The sequence below is a fragment of the Salvelinus alpinus genome, chromosome 27, assembly GCF_045679555.1.
Source record: "Salvelinus alpinus chromosome 27, SLU_Salpinus.1, whole genome shotgun sequence".
Classification (NCBI taxonomy): Eukaryota; Metazoa; Chordata; class Actinopteri; order Salmoniformes; family Salmonidae; genus Salvelinus; species Salvelinus alpinus.
The window spans coordinates 39,484,062-39,508,908 of NC_092112.1; the positions used below are offsets into that span (position 1 = coordinate 39,484,062).

Genomic DNA, 24,847 nt, shown 5'->3' on the forward strand with positions numbered 1-24,847 from the left:
AATGGAGCAAAGTACAGAGAGATCCTTGATGATAACCTTCTCATAGGACCTCACGCTGGATGTCCTTGAGTGGCCCAGCCAGAGCCTAGACTTGAACCCGATCGAACATCTCTGGAGAGACCTGAAAATAGCTGTGCAGCGACGCTCCGCACCCAACTTGACAGAGCTTGAGAGGATCTGCAGAGAAGAATGGAAGAAACTACCCAAATACAGGGGTGCCAAGCTTGTAGCGTCATACCCAAGAAGACTCAAGGCTGTAATCTCTGCCAAAGGTGCTTCAACAAAGTACTGATTAAAGGGTCTGAATACTTATGTAAATGTGATCTTTCAGTTTTTATATTTAATACATGTGCAAACATTTCAAAAAAACAGTTTTTGCTTTGTCATTATGGGGTATTGTGTGTAAATTTATTAATATTTTATTTATTTATTATTATTTTAGAATAAGGCTGTAATGTTACAAAATGTGGAAAAAGTCCATCCAGTGGTCTGAATACTTTCCCGAATCCACTATACACATCTTTATTGAACACCTTATCCGGTGACGTCACAACCTTTTATGCTTGTTGCCCTAGCGTCAACATCCCAGCCGGAAAACAAAAAATGAGCTAGCTAGTGAGATGGAGAACACAGAGGTTATTTTTAATAAGTACATTTTGCAAGTGGCTAGTTCTATCTATCTTCACTAAAAGCACTGCAAAGGTTTTGCTTGTAAACTTTGGTTTCAAATCGTAACGTTCTGAGAAAGAGTTTGATATTTCAGGACTGGCCCGCATACCCAAACTCGTGATGTGTTGGAAGTGTTGCCTGTCTGAATTTTCCAAAATGTCCAAGAGAATCCAACATCCTCCCCAGAACTATTGCTGTTGCTCTACTGTAGGTCTGGAATTTCCAAGACTACTAGCTATCACTAGCTAACGGGAAAAATAGAACCTACAACACATACATGGCTACTAGCCTCCCATGCATAAGCTACTTTCTCTTCCTAACACTAAAACTGAAACTAAATAATATATATCAAACTAAAACCGAATAAAAACAAATAAATCAAGTTGGAAAACTAACTAAAACTTAACTGAATAAAAAATAATAGAAATAAAAACTAATATAGAAACAAAACTATAATACCCTTGGTGTATATTCATTACAGATTGGAAAATGTGTTTTCATTTCAACACTTTATTACGTCTGCAAAGCGAACTAGCTACTGTGTGAACATTGTTGTAAACCTGAAGCTTTGTTGGTGATGCAAAGCAAATGATCACTTTTGCCTGCACCTTATACTGTTCTCAAACCATTGTTTTTGAATTTGCATGAACTTTACACTGCTACTGACTGCTACTAAGGACTTGACAGAACAGAAGATAGCAATCTACAAGTGACACAGAGAAGTGGATAATCTGAAGAGTATCCACAGCGCACTACTACAGTGCAGAAGCAAAGATTAGGGAGGTTTTCTCAAGTACATTGTACATTGTGGAAACACTTATCCAGCCCATTGATTTGTTAAGGTTTGTTGTTATATTCCACACATGAAAGGTTAGTCCACTTTGCATCCATGGGGGCATCACCACTGTATGTATATATGTATGTGACTATGGAAAACATGGTTGTCTTTCTTCTTTCAACTGAAAGAGGATCCAAATCACCAGATCTTTAGCTCAGAAAACCCGCAGTAGTGGAGTCAGCTGGACCAAAACGGACTGTTGTCATCCTCGAACCTGTCCCCTATCGAGTTTGTCCTCTATCCAACCATCTATCCATCTTTCCCTCCGTCCATTCATTAATCCACTCCATTCCCTTTGGCAAAGCACCTATCATACACAGTACAATTAGCATACAGTCTAATATACACTCTTAGAAAAAAGGGTTCCAAATTGTTTTTTTCGGCTGTCCCCATAGGAAAACGCTTTTTGGTTCCAGGTAGCTATTTTGGGTTCCATGTAGAACCCTATGTGGAAATGATTCTAACTGGAACCAAAAAGGGTTCTTCAAAGGGTTCTCCTATGGTGACCCTTTAGGTTCTAGATAGCACCCTTTTTTTTCTGCGTGTACCATTAGTTGAATTTCTGTAGTATTCATTTTACACTTTCTGTAAGAAAAGCAATACTTTCCTGCTCTTTTGGCCTTTTTTTGTGAAGGTTAGGAACAAATGACATGTATTGTGTATGTAGGTCTGTGCAGGGTTTTATTGTTCACCATTTCTCTCATCTGAATTGGTCCCATTAATTCAGCATGATGAATACCCATAACCCACTGCTCGTGCTCGAGCTGCTGCCCCCATGCTCATGTTGCCTGTCAGTCATCCCCTTACATTACACCAGTACCATCCTGACATTAGAAAGGTAACCTTCCCTCCAGCCTCACCGCCAGTCATAGTCCACGGCTATGGCAGGGGACCGCACATGGCTCGAATGGAGGGAGGTGAATGGACCACCAGGAAACAAACGAAAAGGTCTGAGAGTTCCTCTGGACAGAGAAAAGGAGTCAAAGGCAGACTGACCAGTCAGAATATGCTAGACAGAACAAATACAAGATATTGTATAAGAAATACTTTTCATTAAGTTGCCTTTATACCATGTAGCTACTCCGTAACTATTTACTAGAGTGTAATTTTACTTTGCACTGGTACACTAACTATAGACACGCCTGTAGACAATGATTTCATTGAATCTCTAATTAATTGTAACTGTGTAGTTGAAGCTAGCTACTGTAATTACACATGGAAATAGAAATCAATCAACATTTTATCCTTGCTACTTGATGTTATGTAATAAGGACTCAAAGGTCATGGGAAATGAAGAACACAATTTCCCCCACGTGAAAATGGTAGATTTAGTGTAAATGTTTCATTACCTTTTGGTTAAAGGAATTAGATACTTGTTTTACGAATGCACACCCTCATACGAAGATTAAAATGATGAACATTTCCCCCAAAATGTAACCCTTTCAGCTAAGTTAATACGATGTTCAGTAGTGTTGCGTTAGCTGTCCCTAGGAGTATGAGACTGACTGACCGACCGACGGGTAGATTAATAGACAGATAGAGAAATGAGATCCTTTGTTGCGACTACCTTTCTGTGGTGTAAATGAGCTACTCTGTCTCTGTCCTCGCAGGCCCGCTTGGTCTAATTTGCTCTATCGCCTTGCTGTCCGGACCTCATGGCCCTCTCTAGATCTAAACACGACTGCAACTTCCTGACAGATCTTGTTCCAATTCAACTTCATGTTAATGTGGTGTTTGCCTGGTAGACTAGTTCATTGAATGTTTGATTTATATGTCTGTCTTCTTTCTCTTTCTTTGTCCTCCCTCTAACATATTTTTCTGTTGTTCAGTCAACCCCATTTGTAATCTTTATTATAAGTTGTTGTTTTTGTACACATCTATTTAGACCCTCTCTTCTTTTATATTTTTTTATACTCTGCGTTTATTTGTATATTTACTCATGTATTTATTTGTATCTGATTTTATTTATTTCATTTTTTTATTTAACCAGGCAAGTCGGCTAAGAACCAATTCTTATTTACAATGACGGCCTACCAGGGAACAGTGGGTTAGCTGCCTTGTTCAGTGGCAGAACAACATATTTTTAACTTGTCAGCTCGGGGATTCGATCCAGCAACCTTTCGGCGACTGGCCCAATGCTCAAACCACTAGGCTACCTGCCGCCCCTGATTATGTTAATTAGCCTGCCTCATCTCTTGTGTTTACTCTCTCATGTTTGCCTATTTGTCTATGTGGTGCGCATCAGGGCATAGTTCTATGTACAACAAGATTATTAGATGATACCGCATGTTTTCTCTCCGCTGTGTAATCATGACTGTTCAGCACAGTCTAATACCTGTGGTTCCACCAGTCATAACTGAAAACAATCTCTGACACTGCTGTGTGAATGTTCTTGTTGTGGATGGGAACACAGCAAACGTTGAAAACTGTGGACCATCCCAGCACTGTAATGTCCACGTCTTTGTTTGTTGTTGATTGACCAAATATCATGATCAATTAGAAGAAATGTATGTGTATATCATGTGAAATGTGTCTGCGACTCTCGCTTGACTGTGATCCTGATACGAGTGTTGGCCTGAGGCATGGTAGGTACTGTTATAGTCAGATGAACTATATGTGAAGGAGTCTCTCCTGTCCCTCCATTTCCCTTGCTAACTTGTGTTGCCTACTATTTTCAGGTATCCAGTTTCGCCTCCCTTCTTCCTGCAGTGTGGACCGAGCCAATCCACCTCCAGGTAAAAAAAAGTCCTCATCACCTTTACCAACATTGCGAAACCGTCAGTCTTTGAATTAAGGGTGACCCGAGGAACCCTGGAGTTCCTCAAGGAACCATTGCAGTCAATAGGTTCATATTGACACCTTTGGTTAATGGAGAGTTCTCGGAGGAACATTTAATGATTCAGTGTAGCAAAGAGTTCCTGAAGGGACCTTTTTGCTGGTGTGTGTGGAGCACTTTGAATTTATGGTAAATCTGTAGATAGTCTGCTCTACAGACTATCAGTGACATTTATCTATCTACTAACCCTAGCTCTAACGCTAACCTTAAGCCTTATACTAGCACAAAACTTAACCCTAACCCTCATTCTTAACCTAACCCTAACTGTAACCTTAGTAATCAGTTGTTTATAGTATGATAGTATGACCATCTGTAGAGCATCTCACGGGTGACCAAATAAATCTTCACGCCACGCCAATAAGCAGCCCCTCCAATCTTCTGAGAGGCCCTTCCCATCACTAAAAAGGTTCCAGTTTGAACCTTTACACAGGGGTTCCTCGATTAACCTTTTTACAGGGGTTCCTCAAGGAATCTTTTTGAACCAACAGTGGCAATCTTTTGAACCCCAAAAGGTTCTTCAAGGCTCTGTTACTTCTTAGAGTGCAGTGTAAGGAGAGACAGACACAGAGACAGACACATCATCTCCTTTCAAGGAGCTCTCTAACCCAGACACTTTGACTGACCTCAGCAACTCCATCTACAGCTTTTCCCACCGGCTGTTGGCTATAACACACCTCCCGAATACAGAGAGAGACTCACACAGCTCCTGCCTGTCAAGCTGCAGTGCAAGGTCGCCAGGCACACAGGGTTTGTCTGTCTGCTTTCTGTAGGGAGGCAAGGAGGCAATATGGCATCTCTTGCTGGATACAATTGTTGTGCTTTTTCGAAGAGGCTGTTGCCTACAGAGTATTCAAATCCACTCAGTTTGAATAGGAGGCTGTTTTTCACACTTGTTGAATGGCTTTGAAGCAGCACACCATTAAAGCTCCGGGATAGAAATGTAAAGTTGAATGCTGTCTATGACTGCGTCACCCATCCTACTCAATTTGGTATCCACCGACAACAACAAAAAAATACAACCCTTTCAAGATGGAATAAATCCATCTAAAGTGAGAGTGTATGCAGAGTTGTATCACATCTAATGACTAATTAGATCCATCAAATGATGTGCTTGTTAAATTGTAAATGGATTAAGGTCAAGTTATCCTTTGATTTTATACGAGGAGTATAATTATGTCAAAGATCTGTCAATCAGCTGCCGGCAATGTGTGTGTGTGTGACCTTAAAAGGACTAGGGAGGTTTTTCTCAATATTATGATTTTTTTAAATGAATGAATGGGTGAATGTTTCAGTGGGTGGATGAACACATGAACAAATGAATGCCTGAATAAATATTCCTGAGGTCTATTGAGTTCCCCAGTTACACAACCTATTTGTGATGAAGTCTATTTTTGACACGGCAATGAATCACATTTTCTCCCTCAGTGACTCATCCAACAGTTTCATAAAATAGTGGTTTAGAAATTCTGCATGTCAATGTCACAGTCCACAGGGCCATCAGCATGCTGCAGTCTTTTTGTAACTGGTGTGTTTAATGATGAATGCAGTATCTGGGACTCCAGTACAAAAACTCCCATGAGCTGTTCCTTTTATCCTGTTAACTGTCATTATTTGTCGTACTGTACTCTGGATGTGCTGAAAAATGTGCTGTTATTAACAGAGAGGTTTGGAACTCTCTTTCCTATTGGTCTATTAACTCATTTACCGCATGGTGATGTCACCATGGAAGGCCAAAACTCCCTCCCACCAAAACAGGCAGAAATGTCAGGCAGGCTGTTCAAACAGCTCTTACACTAAAAGAGTATTATCATCATTTTCACAATTTCATAGTATTATTCCAACCACATCGTGTGGAAATATATATAAAACACAGGATTTCCTTTTTCTTTTTTACTGCATTGGGCTTTTAATATATTTCCTCACTGCCTACGGGACTAAATTAGCCTGGTTATAATTCATAAGGAATCTGGTAGAAACATCTTCTCACCTTTGTCTAACATAGCTTGTTAGATATAACTATGTTTTTTTTAAGCGATTATATGAGGCTATCAGAATTAGAAGTTCATATCAAGCAACTGCATTTAATATCATTGAAGCAATGGTACTCTACCTGTATGAGCCCAGCCTGAAGTAGGCATGCTGTAGCTCCTTGCTGCTAGCCCTTTTCTGCTGTGAGGTCCATCTGGATTAAGATCACATTCTCATTTGCACTTGAAAGAAGGGTTGCTACCCATAATCCTCCACTGCACAGAAGGAGCAATAGCCTGTAAACACTGGGCTTATTAACCAGAAAGAAGCATCAGTGTCAAGTGTTCATCTCTGTGGCAGTAAAAAAAAAAAAAAAAAAAATCCTCTCAAAGAGTTTCCCCTTTCTTCTGTTCTGTGTCCCCAGTGTCCTTGTGATGCATTTAACATAATCCCCTCATCACTTCGCCATTCGCTTTCATCACTCACTGTAGTAGCATATGTACTCAGGTGAACTGGGTCGCCTTGTTGTGAGATCTCTCGCCCCACCTTTCAGTATTATATTATCATCCTCCAGTCTCTCCCCTTCAGAACCTCTGTTTTACAATAACTCCTCTTCCTCTCGCTCCTCTCCCTGTTTGCTCTCCAGCGGTGACGCACACGCCTAGCTATAAGGCAAAGACGCCCCCGCCGGTGCCACCTCGCGCCACCTCCAAGCCCCTCATCTCGGTGACGGCCCAGAGCAGCACAGATTCCACCCAGGATGCCTACCACGAGGGAAGGCACCCGCGGGGGAGTATCCTGTGGGCGCCGGACGGTCTGGGCGGCTCGGGTCGAACCCTCTACAACTCCACCGACAGCCTGGACAGTGCCAAGGCGGTGACGTTGGCCATGGAGACGGCGGCGGGCAAGCGGCACGCCTCCACGGGCAGCCACAGCTCCGTGCAGACGTGTGACAAGGCGGTGCTCGTGTCCAAGGCTGAGGAATACCTCAAAACACCACGCTCTTCCATAGGGATTCAGGTAAGACAAGTTCATACATACACACATATGCTCACACACACACACACACACATTATGCTGATGTTGATGGTCTAGTCCCATATGGCCGACCCAGGACGTGAATCCTTTCTCACAACAGCACATTGTGCCTGCAGTGAAGTGCACTAACACACTGCTAGACTGTGTCTCCACTCCCCATGACAGCTGATGGTAGACCAAGACACACACAAACATACGCGCACACATGCACATTCATTAAAAACCGTTCACACCGCGAAGTATATCATATATTATAACAACGATGTCGCTCTTGCTGCGGGTGATTCCCTGATCCACCTCTACGCAGACGACACCATTCTGTATACATCTGGCCCTTCTTTGGACACTGTGTTAACTAACCTCCAAACGAGCTTCAATGCCATACCACACTCCTTCCATGGCCTCCAACTGCTCTTAAACGCTAGTAAAAACCAAATGCATGCTTTTCAACCGTTCGCTGCCCGCACCTGCCCGACCGACTAGCATCACTACTCTGACTTAGAATGTGTGGACAACTACAAATACCTAGGTGTCTGGCTAGACTGTAAACTCTCCTTCCAGACTCATATTAAACATCTCCAATCCAAAATTAAATCTAGAATCGGCTTCCTATTTTGCAACAAAGCCTCCTTCACTCACGCCGCCAGACATACCCTCGTAAAACTGACTATAGCTGGCGATGTCATTTACAAAATAGCTTCCAATACTCTACTCAGCAAACGGGATGCAGTCTATCACAGTGCCATCCGTTTTGTCACCAAAATAATGTCACCATTATACCACCCACCACTGCGACCTGTATGTTCTAGTCGGCTGGCCCTCGCTACATATTCGTCGCCAGACCCACTGGCTCCAGGTCATCTATAAGTCTATGTTAGGTAAAGTTCCGCCTTATCTCAGCTCACTGGTCACGATAACAACACCCACCCGTAGCACGCGCTCCAGTAGGAATATCTCACTGGTCGTCCCCAAAGCCAACACCTTCTTTGCCTTTCCTTCGCCTTTCCTTCCAGTTCTCTGCTGCCAATGACTGGAACGAATTGCAAAAATCGCTGAAGCTGGAGACTTATATTTCCCTCACTAACTTTACACATCAGATATCTAAGCAGCTAACCAATCGCTGCAGCTGTACATAGCCCACCCAATCTACCTACCTCATCCCCATATTGTTTTTATTTACTTTTCTGCTCTGCTCTTTTGCACACAAGTATTTCTACTTGCACATCATCATCTGCTCATCTATCACTCCAGTGTTAATTTGCTAAACTGTAATTACTTCGCTACTATGGCCTATTTATTGCCTTACCTCCTCACGCCATTTGAACACACTGTATATAGACTTTTTTTTTCTTCTATTGTGTTATTGACTGTATGCTCGTTTATTCCATGTGTAACTCCGTGTTGTTGTTTGTGTCGCACTGCTTTGCTTTATCTTGGCCAGGTCGCAGTTGTAAATGAGAACTTGTTCTCAACTAGCCTACCTGGTTAAATAAAGGTGAAATAAAACAAATGAAAAGTAGCTATCTGACACTGACCCAATGGGACCCTGACCAATAAGGATTAATGACCACACAGCTCTACAGCCACTGGCCAGCCCGGAGAGCCCAGGCAGCACTCAGCTCGATATAACACACACACACACACACACACACACATATATCACCTCATGATGACTAATAGAGTAGAATAACATTAGACGGAAAATGTTGATGATGATTGTTTATCGGTGTAATTCAAATTTGATCACGTTATCTATTTTACACGGGCAACAAATCAAACTAATGAAAGAAATAGAATTACATTTACTAATGACTCAAAGTATTTTCTGGACGCCGGCTGCGGCGGCTTGTGAACATGTTTTACACATTCTCATGGCCTCTGAATTGATATGAAACACATCATATAGCATTAATGTGACCGTTTAAACCGCTCATTTCCCTTTCATGCCAAGATTCTGTCTCTTTTGCGATGCAGTTTCTCAAGGGGTAGATAGAAACCGATGTATCGTCACCATCGTCTTCATCAACCTCATCATCAATATCAGCAGAATAACCTTAGTTGTGTACTATGAAGTACTCATTGACATTTTATTCCATACTCAACTTTTTCAACGTCATTATTTTTAAGCACTGGGACTGTACTGTTGAGATGACTGACTGTGTGTGTGTGTGTGTGTGTGTGTGCGTGCGCGTGTCTCTGTGTGTGTCTGTGTCTGTGTGTAAAGTGAGCCATGCGTTGGGGATACAGAGAGATACCGGCCCATAAACGCCATCACTCTCAGGGAGACAATACTTTGCTCAGGATATAGGGGTCTCAGGACAAACACCGGCCTCTCTCAGTCTCCCTTGTTTCTCTCAGTCTCTCTGTATATATAGTATAGATCACTATGGTTTACTAAGCAGCCTCATTGATGTTCACTTAGTGTACTAGTAAAGTAGTTCACCCATGATACTGTAATAAAGATGTTACTGACATTGACGTGTGTTATTGTTTATGATCAAATTGGTACTTACCAGGTGGAGACGGCGACAGACTCCGAGTCGGAGAGCAAAGGGCTTCCTCAGTACCATTCTGTGGGCACCCAGGTGGAGGATGACAAACGGTACGCACACAGGAAATGGAAACAGACAATACAACCGTTGCAGTTTGCCCTCTGACCTTTTACAGCAGCAGTTGATAATCTCCCTCTGGGTCCTGATTGCACTAAATCAATATTTATCGATGTTGTGAAACTTATATTGCTCATGTTCTGTTGAATTAATTGTTTTTTGTATACAACGCCTTTGGAAAGTTTTCAGACCCCTTGACTTTTTCCAAATTTTGTTACGTTACAGCCTTATTCTAAAATTGATTACTTCGTTTTTTCCCCTCATCAAATTACACACAATATCCCATAATGACAAAGCAAAAACAAGTTTTTAGAATTTTTTGCTCATTTATAATTAAAAAACAAAACTGAAATATGACATCTACATGAGTATTCAGGCCCTTTACTCAGTACTTTGTTGAAGCACCTTTGGCAGCAACTACAGCCTCGAGTCTTCTTGGGTATGACACTACAAGCTTGTATTTCAGGAGTTTCTCCCATTTTTCTCTGCAGATCCTCTCAAGCTCTGTCAGGTTGGATGGGGAGCATTGCTGCACAGCTATTTTCAAGTATCTCCAGAGATGTTCGATCGGGTTCAAGTCTGGGCTCTGGCTCAAGGACATTCAGCGACTTGTCTTGGCTGTGTGCTTAGGGTCATTGTCCTGTTGGAAGGTGAACCTTCACCCCAGTCTGAGGTCCTGAGTGCTCTGGAGCAGGTTTTCATCAAGGATCTCCCTGTACTTTGCTCCGTTCATCTTTGCCTCGATACTGACTAGTCTCCCAGTCCCTACCGCTGAAAAACATCCCCACAGCATGATGCTGTCACCACCATGCTTCGCTGTAGGGATGGTGCCAGGTTTCTTCCAGACGTGACCCTTGGCATTCAGGCCGAAGAGTCTTTACTTTCATCAGACCAGAGAATCTTGTTTCTCATGGTCTGAGAGTCTTTAGGTGCCTTTTGGCAAACTCCAAGCGGGTTGTCATGTGCCTTTTACTGAGGAGTGGCTTCCACTCTACCATAAAGGCCTGATTGGTGGAGTGCTGCACAGATAGTTGTCCTTCTGGAAGGTTCTCCCATCTCCACAGAGGAACTCTAGAGCTCTGTCAGAGTGACCATAGGGTTCTTGGTCACCTCCCTGACCAAGGCCTTTCTCCCCCCAGTTGCTCATTTGGGCCGAGCCGCCAGCTCTAGGAAGAGTCTTGTTGGCTCCAAAATCCATTTAAGAATGATGGAGGGTACTGTGTTATTGGGGACTTCCAATGCTGCAGAAATGTTTTGATACCATTTCCCAGATCTGTGCCTCTACACAATTCTTTGTCTGAGCTCTACCGAGAATTCATTCGACCTCATGGCTTGGTTTTTCCTCTGACATGCACTGTCAACTGTGGGACCTTTTATAGACAGCCTTTCCAAATCATGTCCAATCAATTGAATTTACCACAGGTGGCTTCCAATCAAGTTGTAGAAACATCTCAAGGATGATCAATGGAAACAGGATGCACCTGAGCTCAATTTTGAGTCTCATAGCAAAGTGTCTGAATACTTATGTAAATAAGGTATTTCTGTTTTTTATTTTTCATAGATTTGCAAAAAAATCTAAAAACCTGTTTTCGCTTTGTCAGTATGTGGTATTGTGTGTAGATTTCTGAGGATGTTTTTACATTTAATCAATTTTAGAAAGAGGCTGTAACGTAACACAATTTGGAAAAAGTCAAGGGGTCTATATACTTTCCAACGGCGCTGTATACTGTTTCTCTGAATGGGTTCATCAATATATTTGTTTTCTCTCCTTTTGGACCCATATATTATTTTTCTAATCTATTTATTAGTCTCTGTATACATATATTTGTATGTGTGTGTCTGCATGTGTGTATGCTCCCTCAGACATGGCAGGTTCAAGCGCTCCAACAGCGTGACGACGGCCGTACAAGCTGACATGGAACTAGAGGGCTTCCCCACCATGGAGGACAAGGGCCTGCAGTTCGGAGGGGGCTTGGGCTTCCGCGGGGGCCACTCGGAGCCTAGCACGCCCACCCAGTACGGGGCTGTCCGCACCGTCCGCACCCAGGGGCTCTTCAGCTACCGGGAGGACTACCAGCGCTCCTCCAGCGGACCGCCCAGCCCGCAGCCCGAGTCGTGGCTGACAGAGCCCTCTCTGGAGGGGGTAGAGACGGGCAGGGTGTCCCCCCTCCGCAGGGACGGCAGCTGGTTCATGCAGCTCCTCCATAATGAAACTAAGAGGATGGAGGGATGGTGTAAAGACATGGAGAGGGAGGCGGAAGAGCATGACCTGTCGGAGGAGAGTGAGTTTCTGGCGCTGCAGCATAGAGGCATGTACTGGCTCTATAGTCCCTAAGGCAGGGGCTGTTCATATTCTAATGCATTCGTTTCTCAATGCATTCACTGATAACCCTTTAGAATTGAATGGGCAAAGTTATGTTTGTGGATGGAAATGTAATGCAACCAACAAGCGTTGTTATTAACACATTTGCTTTGCTAATGAATACCTGTCCAGTATTTTGATTATTGATGCAGTGGACAGATGTGAGTGAGATAACACTGGTGTGTAGCCAAAGAGCTCTATTGTCATGTCATCCAACAAATGTAAACGTCTGGAGTTTGCTAAACGCCATTGGCATTTAATTGTAACCGGTGTTGTGGTCAGATGACTTGAAAATAGAGCTCACGCACACCAGTGATGGGTTTTGCATCGAAATAAGTATGCATAAGCAGGAGAGAACCCCATACATACTGTATAATATGGTGGTGAATCTTTGATGTTATGGAGCTATTTTGCTTCCACTGGTCCTGGGGCCCTTGTTAAGGTCAACGGCATCATGAACTTTACCCAGTACCAGGACATTTTAGCCAAAAACTTGGTCGTGCGTGAATCTACCAGCAAGACAATAACCCCAAGCACACATCAAAATGGCCATCTCAGTCCCCTGACCCCATTTAAAACCTGTGGTTTGAATTGAAGATGGCAGGCCATAAGCGCAGACAAAATATATCAAGGATCTGGAAGGATTCTGTATGGAGGAATGGTCCAAGTTCCCTCCCAATGTGTTCTCCAATCTCATAAAACATTTTAGAAATAGCCCCAGTGCTGTTTTCCTTGCAAGGTGGGGTATTGAAAACGTTGAAAACAGGGGTGCCAATTATTTCACCCCTATCGTTTTGAGAGAAAAAAAGATTACTTGTTAAACAAAATATCTTTCTCTGAGAAATGGTAGAAAAAAAATAATTTTCAAATGTTTTGGAGCATACGATATAGCTCAGTATTTGTATGATTTATTTTATAGTATTTTTTGCCTGACTGTATATTTACAGAATTAAGTCTCTAATCTCACTCCATACGCGCATGTCTCACTCCATACGCGCATGTCTCTCTCTCTCTCTCTCTCTCTCTCTCTCTCTCTCTCTCTCTCTCTCTCTCTCTCTCTCTCTCTCTCTCTCTCTCTCTCTCTCTCTCTCTCTCTCTCTCTCTCTCTCTCTCTCTCTCTCTCTCTCTCTCTCTCTCTCTCTCTCTCTCTCTCTCTCTCTCTCTCTCTCTCTCTCTCTCTCTCTCTCTCTCTCTCTCTCTCTCTCTCTCTCTCTCTCTCTCTCTCTCTCTCTCTCTCTCTCTCTCTCTCTCTCTGTGTGTGTGTGTGTGTCCTCCAGTCCTAGGGAAAATCCGAAGTGCCGTGGGCAGCGCACAGCTCCTCATGTCTCAAAAATTCCAGCAGTTCTACTGGCTGTGTCAGCAGAACCTGGTAAGTGCCCTATAATACTATAATAGACCATGGCGGGTGTACCATGATGGGTGTACCATGACGTGTGTGTGTGTGTGTGTGTGTGTGTGTGTGTGAGAACATACGCATGCATACATCATTGTTGTGTATTAAATGAAACCTTATATCTCACATTATCACTGTTGAGGACTTACTGACAGCACACAGGGCTTGATAAGTGCTGTGCCTGTGGGAGGACTGGCTGCTTCCAGTAATAGCTGTCCCAATTGACATCGAAACAGGCCTTCTGCTTGTACTGACCCCCCCCCACAGTAAGCGGAAGAAGAATAACAATAGGAAACTGAGGTGTCTATGTTCACACCATTCATTAACACAGAGAGACAGACTTTCAATGGGTTTTGAATAACGAACCTTCTACCCTCTCTCACCCCAAACGTAGTCGAGAAGTTTTCACATTTTCGTAAGGCCTCATTTTAATTACCCACCAACCTGTCAACCTGCGTTAGTTACTGTAGGGCTAGTCTCAGAAGACACACAAACACAGTTTCCAGAGCTATACTCTTTGTTAAGTTCCTTTTTGAGAGAGACTGTGCTCAAATGATCCTTCACTTGCCATTTCTTCACACAATGCAGGCATTTCTTAAATGAAAAAAACAAAGCGTTTGTGAGAGGAGGGGCTTTAATGACCCTTCTCTCTTGCTGTAGCGTGATTGTTTGTTTGTGTCTGATGACTATGATACCTTAAAGCCGGTGTTTTGCTCTCTTTCTGAGGGGCCGTGGGCTCTCTATCTGCGTTCCCCCGGAGATAATGGGATGATGGATGAAGTCCCACATTTACTGTGACAGGGCTTAGATTGCCCTGAGCCTCTCTAACGTGTCCCACTGACTAGTACCCCTACCAGAGTGAGAGAGAGCACTACCCCTAGCATAACCCCATATCACAACCGTAATGACTGTGTGGGGGGCGGTGGAGGAGGTGGGGTCGAGTGTGTGTGTGTTTGGGGGTGGTGTGTGTGTGTGCGCGTGCACGTGTTTGTGTCATCTTGACAGCGCAAGTGGTCAGTAACACAAATCTCAATGTCGAACCTGTTCAGGCATACAGCACACCGTGTTGCGTTTGTGTGCTGAGTCATTGCCAACCTTTATGTGTAATTATGCGTTGAACGTTTACAGAAACAGATAAGTGGGAGTGATGAATGCTCTTTTATAGTGTAGAACGCCACATGGCTGTAGCCTTGATTTGCTCCATGAAATGGAGCTCACGGCTGGCAAAAGGACGTGAAATACATCTGTTATTTAAAGAGTTAAGGGGACATCTAGTGGTTGGACAGTTTTCAGGTGTTGGAAGATGCAATTGCTGGTGACGTAACACAAGCATTTAAAAATCCCAATGATAGTCTATAACAGTTATGACTATACCAGATGTACTTACACGTTCTCATGGTCACTGAGGTGTTGATAACTATATAAAATGTTCTCCCTCCCCCATCTTTCACTTTTCCCGGTCACCCCCCTTCCCTGCCACCCTTCACCCCTCAGGACCCCAGCGCCATGCCCCGCCCCACCTCTCAGGACCTGGCCGGATTCTGGGACCTGCTGCAGCTCTCCATCGACGACGTCACTGCCAAGTTTGACGAGCTGCAGGAAATCAAGAGCAACGAGTGGAGGCCCGTGGAGAGCCCCGAGAAGAAGACGCCATTACAGGTATGTTAGTGGAGTTGTTACCCTTGCTTAGCTGTATAGCTTTTCACAGCTAGCAAACTGGACTGTGGAGATGTATTGTCTAATGGTATTGGCCAATGCTTACTTATTTTTATTGTTTTATCCTGCCCTTGTTCAGAAAATTACGTGGCTCAAATCTCTCATTCTCTCTCTCTCACACTCTCTCATTCTCTCTCTCTCATTCTCTTTATCTCTCATTCACTCTCTAAAAAGGAGAGGAAGTGGCCTCCCCCGCTGCCAAAGAGGCCTCCGAAGGGGCGTGGCGGCGTGATGCGAGAGCGCTCTCTGGACCTGCAGGACCGTCAGCGTCAGGAGGCCCGGCGCCGCCTCATGGCAGCTAAGCGGGCGGCTTCCTTCAGACAGAACTCAGCCACAGAGCGGGCAGACAGCATCGAGATCTACATCCCCGAGGCCCAGACCCGCCTTTGAGGTCCAAGCATTTACCCCTCTAGCCTGACCCCGACCCCAGCTCTGACCCCTTCCGGCCCCCAGACCCAGCTAGTGGGTGTCACCCAGACTCCTTCCTCCCTCTTTCTTGTCGTCTGTGTCTCTCACTTTCACTTCTCAATGTTTCTCTCCATCTATTGCCCTTCTTCTGATGTCCTCTCCCCTTTAAGACGGAGGTAATATTCACCACCCCTCCACCCCATTATAATGAGCTGCTACTACACCCTCCCCTTTAACCGAACTGATCCACCATCACAATTATATTTGGCTAATTACAAGCAAAATGATTATTTTCTATACTGTAACAAATTCTCTTGTTGGAAATGTATTCATCCCCCCCAAGAGCTTTCGCATTGCCATCATGTATTATGAGCCTCTGGGTAAAGTAAGGGTAATATCAGTATTTTCCCACCGTGTTCAAAAGGAATCACAAAGTGCAACTTTTCTATGGAGAATCTCACCAGCATCAGTGGTCTTGGGCTAAATCACCCTGTGCGGAGAGTACTACTCCCCAGTGGTAGCACAGAGGTGGTGATGACTCACTGTCAAGATAGAAGTCTGGAAATCTCTCCCCCATGGTTGTGGGTTGTCAGTCAAAGTGGGGGGAATATGTAATGTGATTGATCAACACCTGCTATTGAAATACCTCAGTCTTGCAGTGGGCACTCTAGGGTAAAAACCATAGACATAGAATTCAAATCTATTTCTATGGGGTCTATTCTATTTCTATGGTAGAGACCAAGGAGTAGTCATCACATCTGATATGGTCGCACAGCATCCTGGAAATAGTAGTTCCGTTGTTATTCTTGGAACGTACTCACACCACTTTTTACCAGGCTTGCTGCTGCAGCCACTGCCTAACATTGCTGAGACATGGGATGCGAAAAATACATGCAGTAGTACCCCAGCTAGCACATTTAGTTCCTTGGAAGTTGTGGGACAGAAGTTTTTGGTTTCCAATTGATTCTGGGAACAAAGCCATAAGTTTCCTGATCGGTAAAACTGAACGTTTTTAAAACGTTCTGGGAATGTACATTTTTAGGTTGCACGGAGGTTCTGAGAACCTTTTACTATGGTTGCCTGAAAGTTTTCCTGGGAGGTTTTATGAACGTTCTGAGAACTGAAATTATAGGTTATTTGAAGGTGCTCAAATAACGTTCTGAGAACATTCTTTAAATATTGTGAATGTTTTGAACTAAATATAAAGGTTATTTTGAGGTTTTTGAATCATATAAAACTTCCACTGAACGTTTCAATAAGACTGCTAGCTTAGGTTAACTGTTTTGAACTCCAAGCAGAGATAGGACACATGGAAATTAATAATGCAAACACATTTGTCTTTTATTTTGGCACAGCGTCAGTGAGATTCAAACCTATGATCTTCTGTTCTCTCTCCATGGAATTGGTTCACTGCGACAGCAGGATGGAGCTACAGTAGCATGCCATGTTTTTTAAACTCATACAAAGATGTTAATTTTATTATATTCAAACAGACCCAATTTAAAAGGAAACAAGCTCTCATTAAGATCAGGTGTGGCCAATTAGTGGCGGCAGCCAACACACCTGAACACACTTAAGAGGAAAGAGGATAGAGAGAGTTTTGTTGACACAGAATGGATGTATATGATTTTAAATAACATTATTAGAATGTTCTTTGAACGCTACAATTTTTTTCTTGTGGTTCTTATGTAACATTGTCTTAATGTTCTTAAAACAGTGACTTTAAATAGAACCATGAGGAAACCTGCAGAAAACTTTACACTAAAGTGCTGAAATTCCCACAGAATAACGTTGTTTCTTAACGTTCTCAGAACTATTTCAGAATATTCCCAATGTCAAACCAGTTGAAGAACATTCCTATAACATTACAATTTTTTTTGTTAAATGTAACCATGTTTGAACTTTTAGGAAACGTTCTGTTAAAGTAATGAAATAACAAGAAAATAAAGTGTTTTTGTCAAGTTCTTTAAAAGTGTTGAGAATGTTCCAAAGCCAAGCAACTATCCTGCATTATTCCCAGAAAGTTGTGGGAAGGTTGTATGCAAAATAACCATGGGACAACCACCCGCTCACCAAGCTCTAAGAAACTTATGGTTCTCAGAACGTTATGTGCTAGCTGGGACAGTACCTTAGGGCTGCATTTATGCATTTTCAGTTACAATAACGGCTTTGTTGTAAGGTTGAAACATGGTTATGATATGGGTTGTACAGTGCATTTATTCGTCTGATCCATGTTTCCATTGCAACACTATTGTAAAACACTTAAAGGGAAAAAATGTTTCAAATTTCGTGAAAAAAAAGTTGACTATGATATAATGCATTTTTGCACCTTATATATACTATTCATGTTTGTATTTCCAAGGGAAATGTAGTAAATGACACTCACATGATATTGTTGCAGTTGAATTGCAAGGACAAAAATGGAACATTCGCTATTGAATATGTCTAAGATGCTGTTCTATACACCACATCAATCTGCACCTTGAATTTTGTGTTTAGCCCCTGATGTCCAGTACTATTGTAATTAAATAATAATGCTGATAAATAATGTAATCTATCACATATATACCCAATGACCAACATCACAAACTACATTGAACTTGATTTGTCTCATAGTGGACGCTGTGAAAGAATGACTCTATGGGGTGGAGAGAGCAGTGCCCCAACAGACAGATAACTTATACCTATTAGAGACCACATCAAACACATTCTATTCCATCCGGCACACAACAATCAAGTATTTTTCTCCACACTACTTCCGTAGTGTGGGACAGACAGGTGCAAATATCACTTTAACACTATCCAGTTACTAGTAAATGGTGTTGCTTTTTACCTGAAACGGTTGTCCTTTACCCAGTCCTATGTGCACGCGCACGCACACACACACACACTCAAGGACTTTTTAATAACAGAGATTTACTCAAATGGTGCCCATAGCATCTGTAATTAAAGATGGTGGCTATTGACTTGCGGGGGGGGGGGGGGACCTATTTGCAAAGCGTCTATTTGCATTGTTCGTGTTTGCTTCAAAGTTGTTTATTGAAGAGGCAGAGAAAATACGTACGATGAGGTATTTCTACTCCCTATCTTGCCATGAGCTAAGAGGGTTGCTGTAATAGTAGCCGTAGTCAAAGGTCTAGGGAGTTCTAGTGAGAGAGAGAGAGAGAGAGAGCAAGGCATTTACATTTTTATGACGTTACTCCATTGCTTTTGGCGGTGCTCTACAACACCACACTTGGAGCTTATTGTTTCAATATACTGTATATTTCCTTCAAAAAATGAAACTGTACTTATACTAGATGACATGATATACTGGCATTTATGTTGTACTGCGTGTCATTGGTATAGTATATCCATTTACCTATATGAACAGTAGATTGGATTTTTTTGTGTAATTCATTTATTCCCATATACTTGTTATGTTAGGGTTGTAAGCTTCTAGCACCAGTGGTCGACTAGGAATTTTCAATAGAATGTGATGCAAAAACAGGGTGAGCTGTTATCTGTCCACATAGCATAGATTAAGACAACAATTTGAATTGCGACCTTTTGAAAGGGCAACACACAGTAAGCCACAGTTCAGTTGGTCAGATACGTTGCCAGATATTTTGCTAAAAAGGGTGGAAAGTAGTTGAATATACTGGGACTTTCCTCATTCCTCTATAGCTTCTGGTAAACCACTCAACGTCTCCAATTTCATTTCCTGACGTCAGTCTCTCTCTCTGCTGTGAACCTCAACGTACCAGACGGCCTTAAACACATCGAAAGCAAAATCATTTATGAATGTAGAGTCACTAACGATGCAACAACAAAAGGTCATAGGAGATGTGTAGGTGCTGTGTAAAAGCAAACAGTACAGTATTGTGATTCTATGTGGACATAAAGTCCATGTCTGGTCTTAGTGAGGTAACAGCAGAAAGTGAGAGACATTGATAGCTTGATGAAGAAATAAAAAATAAAATAAAATTATAACCAGTCAGAGGTTCCCATTAGATTAAAGTATGATCAATGGACAATAGAAATGATGTGACTTTCACACCCGTGGTGGTCTCATCTGAAAGATGCCTAACCACAGGGTCAACAACTGCTGCCATAGTGACGTACTAGTAACTATTCACTACAGTTACCAGTTTGCACACTGATACATAACACCAAATTCAGATTATATTAAACATGATAGATTGGCCAAGGCAAATAGTTCATGGATCTTCATGCTCTTCTGTCTTCTTTATCATTTCCTAGTCTTTAGTTATTCATATTGTGTGATATTATAATGTATAGCCCTCTAAATTAGGTGCATAAATTGAGACAGCAATTTTTTGGTCTTCGTAGAAAGTGAATTGCCCTTTCTCAATCTCAAACATACTCTATTATCATGTTTGTCCCGTACTTTTCCATGATCTAAGGAGGGGTTTGCAAGTTTGGCAACTACGTACGATGGGGAAAAAAATCCTTTTGTGCCTTAAAATCAGACTTACAAGAACCTATGAATGACTGTCTTAGTTTGAGATCTTTGGTTGGAATACGATGCCATGCAGAGTGCTTGGCCATCTCTGGTTGTGTTGATTGAGTTGCAATGTCACCTCAAAGGGCTGTTAGGGAGAAAGCTAGCTTGGTTTTTTCATCCAAATGCCTTGATATTAGTAGTTTGGATTAGCATTTGATCATTTTGAATGTTATACTGTTGTATGACTGCAGCACAAGTTGATCATTGACGAGGATGAGATGATGTGAAAATTGAATTGATACATTTTGTGTGATTGTTTAAACTATGCTTTTGGTAAGATCTGTCATTGTTGGCATCCATTCATTCTCACAGGTAGAGATTGTTCCCGTTAATCAGGGGGGGGAAACATGTTACCTTTGGTGTAGTCCGCAGGTTTGGTGATTCATATTTATTGGTACATGCCCCAAGTTTACGTGATGTCACCGGTATGCAAGTGTCTTCGTGATTGGTACACGCTGTATATCATTTATCATCATGAAATCTTGTATGTTGATTGTCTTTGATTTATTTTGAGCAACAGAAAAAGCAGCGTAGACATTTTTATCAGAGTCCAACTGAACCTATGTAACAGGAGCGAACATAGGTTATGTGTGTGCGTGTGTTTGCATTTGTGTGTGCCCTGCGTGTGTATGTGTGAGTGTGTGTGGCTCGGAGGGGGATGGCAGAGAAAAACAACATCCCAGGGAGTATTTTCCTCGCTATGATATCGTAACCTTGTCCCAGTTCTCAATGCCTTATGGCTCATTATCGTTACCACCAACTAGAGACTGACTAAACTTGACCTGCTAAAAAGTGCAATAGTGTTTCATACAACAGGCAGGCACACATACAGCTATTTACCTCATGGTTTGAGAGTCAGTTACAGTGACAACACACGGCCACCAGAGCACGTTGTCATGCCTGTGTCCTATGCAGTAGTCCTGCCAGCCTGCACCATGTCCCCATTTCTACAGACATTCCCTCTAACGCATGATGGCCCCAGTGGAAATTAATCTTTGTTTACTGATCTTTATGGAAGTGGACATTGTCTTAAGAAGGTTAGAGAATTGAATTGTTGTGCACAGTTCACATCTCAGTACGTTTTCAGTTATCTTTATCTATCTTCAGAAACGTTGGTGTTGACACATTTACTGGCCATCTTGACTGGTCCTTCTGAAAGCAGCTTGATATTCTATTAAACACACAGTACATCACCCTCATCTAATATGCAGTGTGTCCATGATGAATTGCTTTCCTGATTGCATTTTATTGATTGGAAATATCCTCCTTTTTAACGCTCGTCAAGACTTAAACGCTAAACACGTATGAACAGACATTTAGAATAACAAATTGCGTCATATCAAAGTTCTTTGGTGTGATATTTTGCTCTGCAGCCCTTTACATATGGAACTCTTTTAGGGGCTAAAACGTACAATGTTCCATGAGTGACATCTTTGCTACATCATCTTGGGCTAATGTGTTTGGTGGGCTGTTGTGCTATAAACCTCAAAGGAGTCAGTAAAGGTGCTGAAATGAATTGAACTTGTTTTTTCTTGGTTTCTTTTTCAAGATTTACAAAGATTGGTTTTATTCTGACAATCAGCGCACAAACACATGTACGCGCACACACACTACACAGCAGTAAGACAAAATGTCCTCAAGGTGGCACCCTAAATTCTTTATTTTGAACAATCCATCTTGAGGGATTTTGACACCAACACGATTTTCTATGGCCCTGTAAACTTTGCTTGAGTTTTTCTTTCAATCTTATATTTTTTCATTATTTTCCAGTGCGGTTGCACTCTAAGAATGTCTCTCTCTCTCTCCTCATAAAATATTTGATTCAATAAGGAGCACAGTGTTGTTCTTATCATTATCACTGATTTTGGCCACTGACCTTCGACAAAATACCATGGGCTCTTTCTTAATTTCCTTGAGGCAATGTTATTGGCTCATATTTTATTTTAAAAGGTTTGAGCGAATCAGGGCTTACATTGAAAACCACATGGACTGAATGTGCCCACTGCCCGTTTAGCAATAAGCTTCATTCAATGCATTGTAGCCTTTACATCACAACATCTACAGTATGGCCTTTTAATTTGACCTGTCACCCAATCTCTTACACTTTATTCCTTAGTCAATGCCAATGGAGGATTCTGCCTACAAGGTCTCCCATTCCCCTGCTATTACCTAGGCCTACATGTACAGTGCCTTTGGAAAGTATTCAGACCCCTTGACTTTTTCCACATTTTGTTACGTTACAGCCTTATTCTAAAATTGATTAAATCGTTTTTTCACCTCATCAATCTACACACAATACCCCATAATGACAAAGCAAAAACAGGTTATCCAATTTTTTTTAGACTTGTCCCGAAGCCACTCCTGCTTTGTCTTGGCTGTGTGCTTAGGGTCTTTGTCCTGTTGGAAGGTGAACCTTTGCCCCAGTCTGAGGTCCTGAGCGCTCTGGAGCAGGTTTTCATCAAGGATCTCTCTGTACTTTGCTCCGTTCATCTTTGCCTCGATTCTGACTAGTCTCCCAGTCTCTGCCGCTGAAAAACATCCCCACATCATGATGCTGCCACCACCATGCTTCAACGTAGGGATGTTGCCAGGTTTCCTCCAGACGAGACGCTTGGCATTCAGGCCAAAGAGTTCAATCTTGGTTTCATCAAACCAGAGAATCTTGTTTCTCATGGTCTGAGACTCCTTTAGGTGCCTTTTGACAAACTCCCAAGCGGGCTGTCATTTGCCTTTTACTGAGGAATGGCTTCCGTCTGGTCAAGCTACCATAAAGGCCATATTTGGTGGAGTGCTGCAGCGATTGTTGTACTTTTGGAAGGTCTCCCATCTCCGCAGAGGAACTCTGGAGCTCTGTCAGAGTGACCATCGGGTTCTTGGTCACCTCCCTGACCAAAACCCTTCTCCCCCAATTTCTCAGTTTGGCTGAGTGGCCAGCACTAGGAAGAGTCTTGGTGGTTCCAAACTTCTTCCATTTAAGAGTGATTGAGGCCACTGTGTTCTTGGGGACCTTCAATGCTGCAGAATGTTTTGGTACCCTTCCCCAGATCTGTGCCTCGACAAAATCCTGTCTTGGAGCTCTTCCGACAATTCCTTCGACCTCATGGCCTGGTTTTTGCTCTGACATTCACTGTCAACTGTGAGACCTTATATAGACAGGTATGTGCCTTTCCAAATCATGTCCTATCAATTGAATTTACCACAGGTGGACTCCAATCAAGTTGTAGAAACATCTCAAGGATGATAAATGGAAACAGGATGCAACTGAGCTCAATTTTGAATCTCATAGCAAAGGGTCTGAATACTTATGTTAAGGTATTTCAGTTTTTTTATATATATACATTTTCCAAAATTTCTAAAAGTCTGTTTTCGCTTTGTAATTTTGGGGTATTATGTTTAGATTACTAAGGCTTGTTTTTATTTAAACCATTTTAGAATAAGGCTGTGACGTAACAAAATGTGGAAAAAGTGAAGGGTTCTGAATACTTTTTGAAGGCACTGTAACTCAACTATATGGACATTCGGGGCAGATGTGCATTCATTGTTCACATTGAAAGTCATTGTGTTTTTAGCCTTTAAAAGCCAATACAACTTTCCCAGGGAAAAGAAAGGGCACCATTTACCTGTGCAATTTTTTATTTTTGCTAAATGTTTTGCGAGGGGAGACAGCTTTCACTGTATGTTTACCTATGGTGAAGAAATTATTAATGTTTTGTGGGTATATTTAATAAATGGCCTCTCATGGGTTTTGGAATGTAACATGGAAGAAAAAATCTGATTGGATAAAGGTAGATGTTTAGCTTAAACTATTTTTAATTGTTAGATATCACATCAATAATAAGGATGAATATAATGCCAAATATTCATTATTTGTACAGAAATATACATATATAAATATATAAATTCATGCCTAATTTAAACTATTTTCCACTCTTGAGTCGACCATGTTTTTGTTGTTTGAACTTTCCTTTGTCTAGGTTTTTTACAAGGACTTAAGATAGCATGCATGATAGTGAAATGTATGTATGAATGTATTATCTGATGTTTCATTGCTGTTCAGTATTGCAGCATTCTACAGATTGTTTTGTATTTGACTAATTTGCTGTTTAAGTTTCTATTTCAATTTCAATATATTTCAATATTTCAATTTCAACCTTTCTTTTCTAAATAATATTATTTTCCTGCTTTATCAATGTGCTTCAGTATTTTTGCCATAACTTATCAATCTGACTCTTTGAATTAAGTATTGCTAATGACCATCTTTTGTAAATAGTTCTGCGAATAAACATTTTTGGAAGAAAACTGCTTCTGTTTTTTTGTGAGAGAAAGTATTTTCATATTTCCAGCCATGCTGTATATATCATTTTAGAGAGAAAAGCAACATGTCTGTGTTATGATGAGAAGAAGCAATGCATATTAAGGTGGATAGGCCCTTTACTTAATTGAAGTTATTATTCTATCCACCATTTTTTTAAGCCACCATAACCTGTTCTTTCAGCCAATGTT

The 24,847-nt window shown here is 41.9% G+C and overlaps 1 protein-coding gene across 1 annotated transcript in view; it reads left to right on the forward strand.

Moving 5' to 3' along the window:
* Positions 1-24,643, forward strand: part of LOC139556554 (disks large-associated protein 2-like) — a 191,459-nt gene extending 166,816 nt beyond the window's left edge. The window contains exons 6-12 of the mRNA XM_071370640.1: positions 4,186-4,242; positions 6,958-7,331; positions 9,866-9,951; positions 11,822-12,240; positions 13,598-13,689; positions 15,208-15,372; positions 15,604-24,643. Of these exons, the coding sequence (XP_071226741.1) occupies positions 4,186-4,242; positions 6,958-7,331; positions 9,866-9,951; positions 11,822-12,240; positions 13,598-13,689; positions 15,208-15,372; positions 15,604-15,819 (1,409 nt within the window). The 3' untranslated portion in view covers positions 15,820-24,643. The remainder of the gene's footprint in view (positions 1-4,185; positions 4,243-6,957; positions 7,332-9,865; positions 9,952-11,821; positions 12,241-13,597; positions 13,690-15,207; positions 15,373-15,603) is intronic.
* Positions 24,644-24,847: the final 204 nt, after the last annotated feature.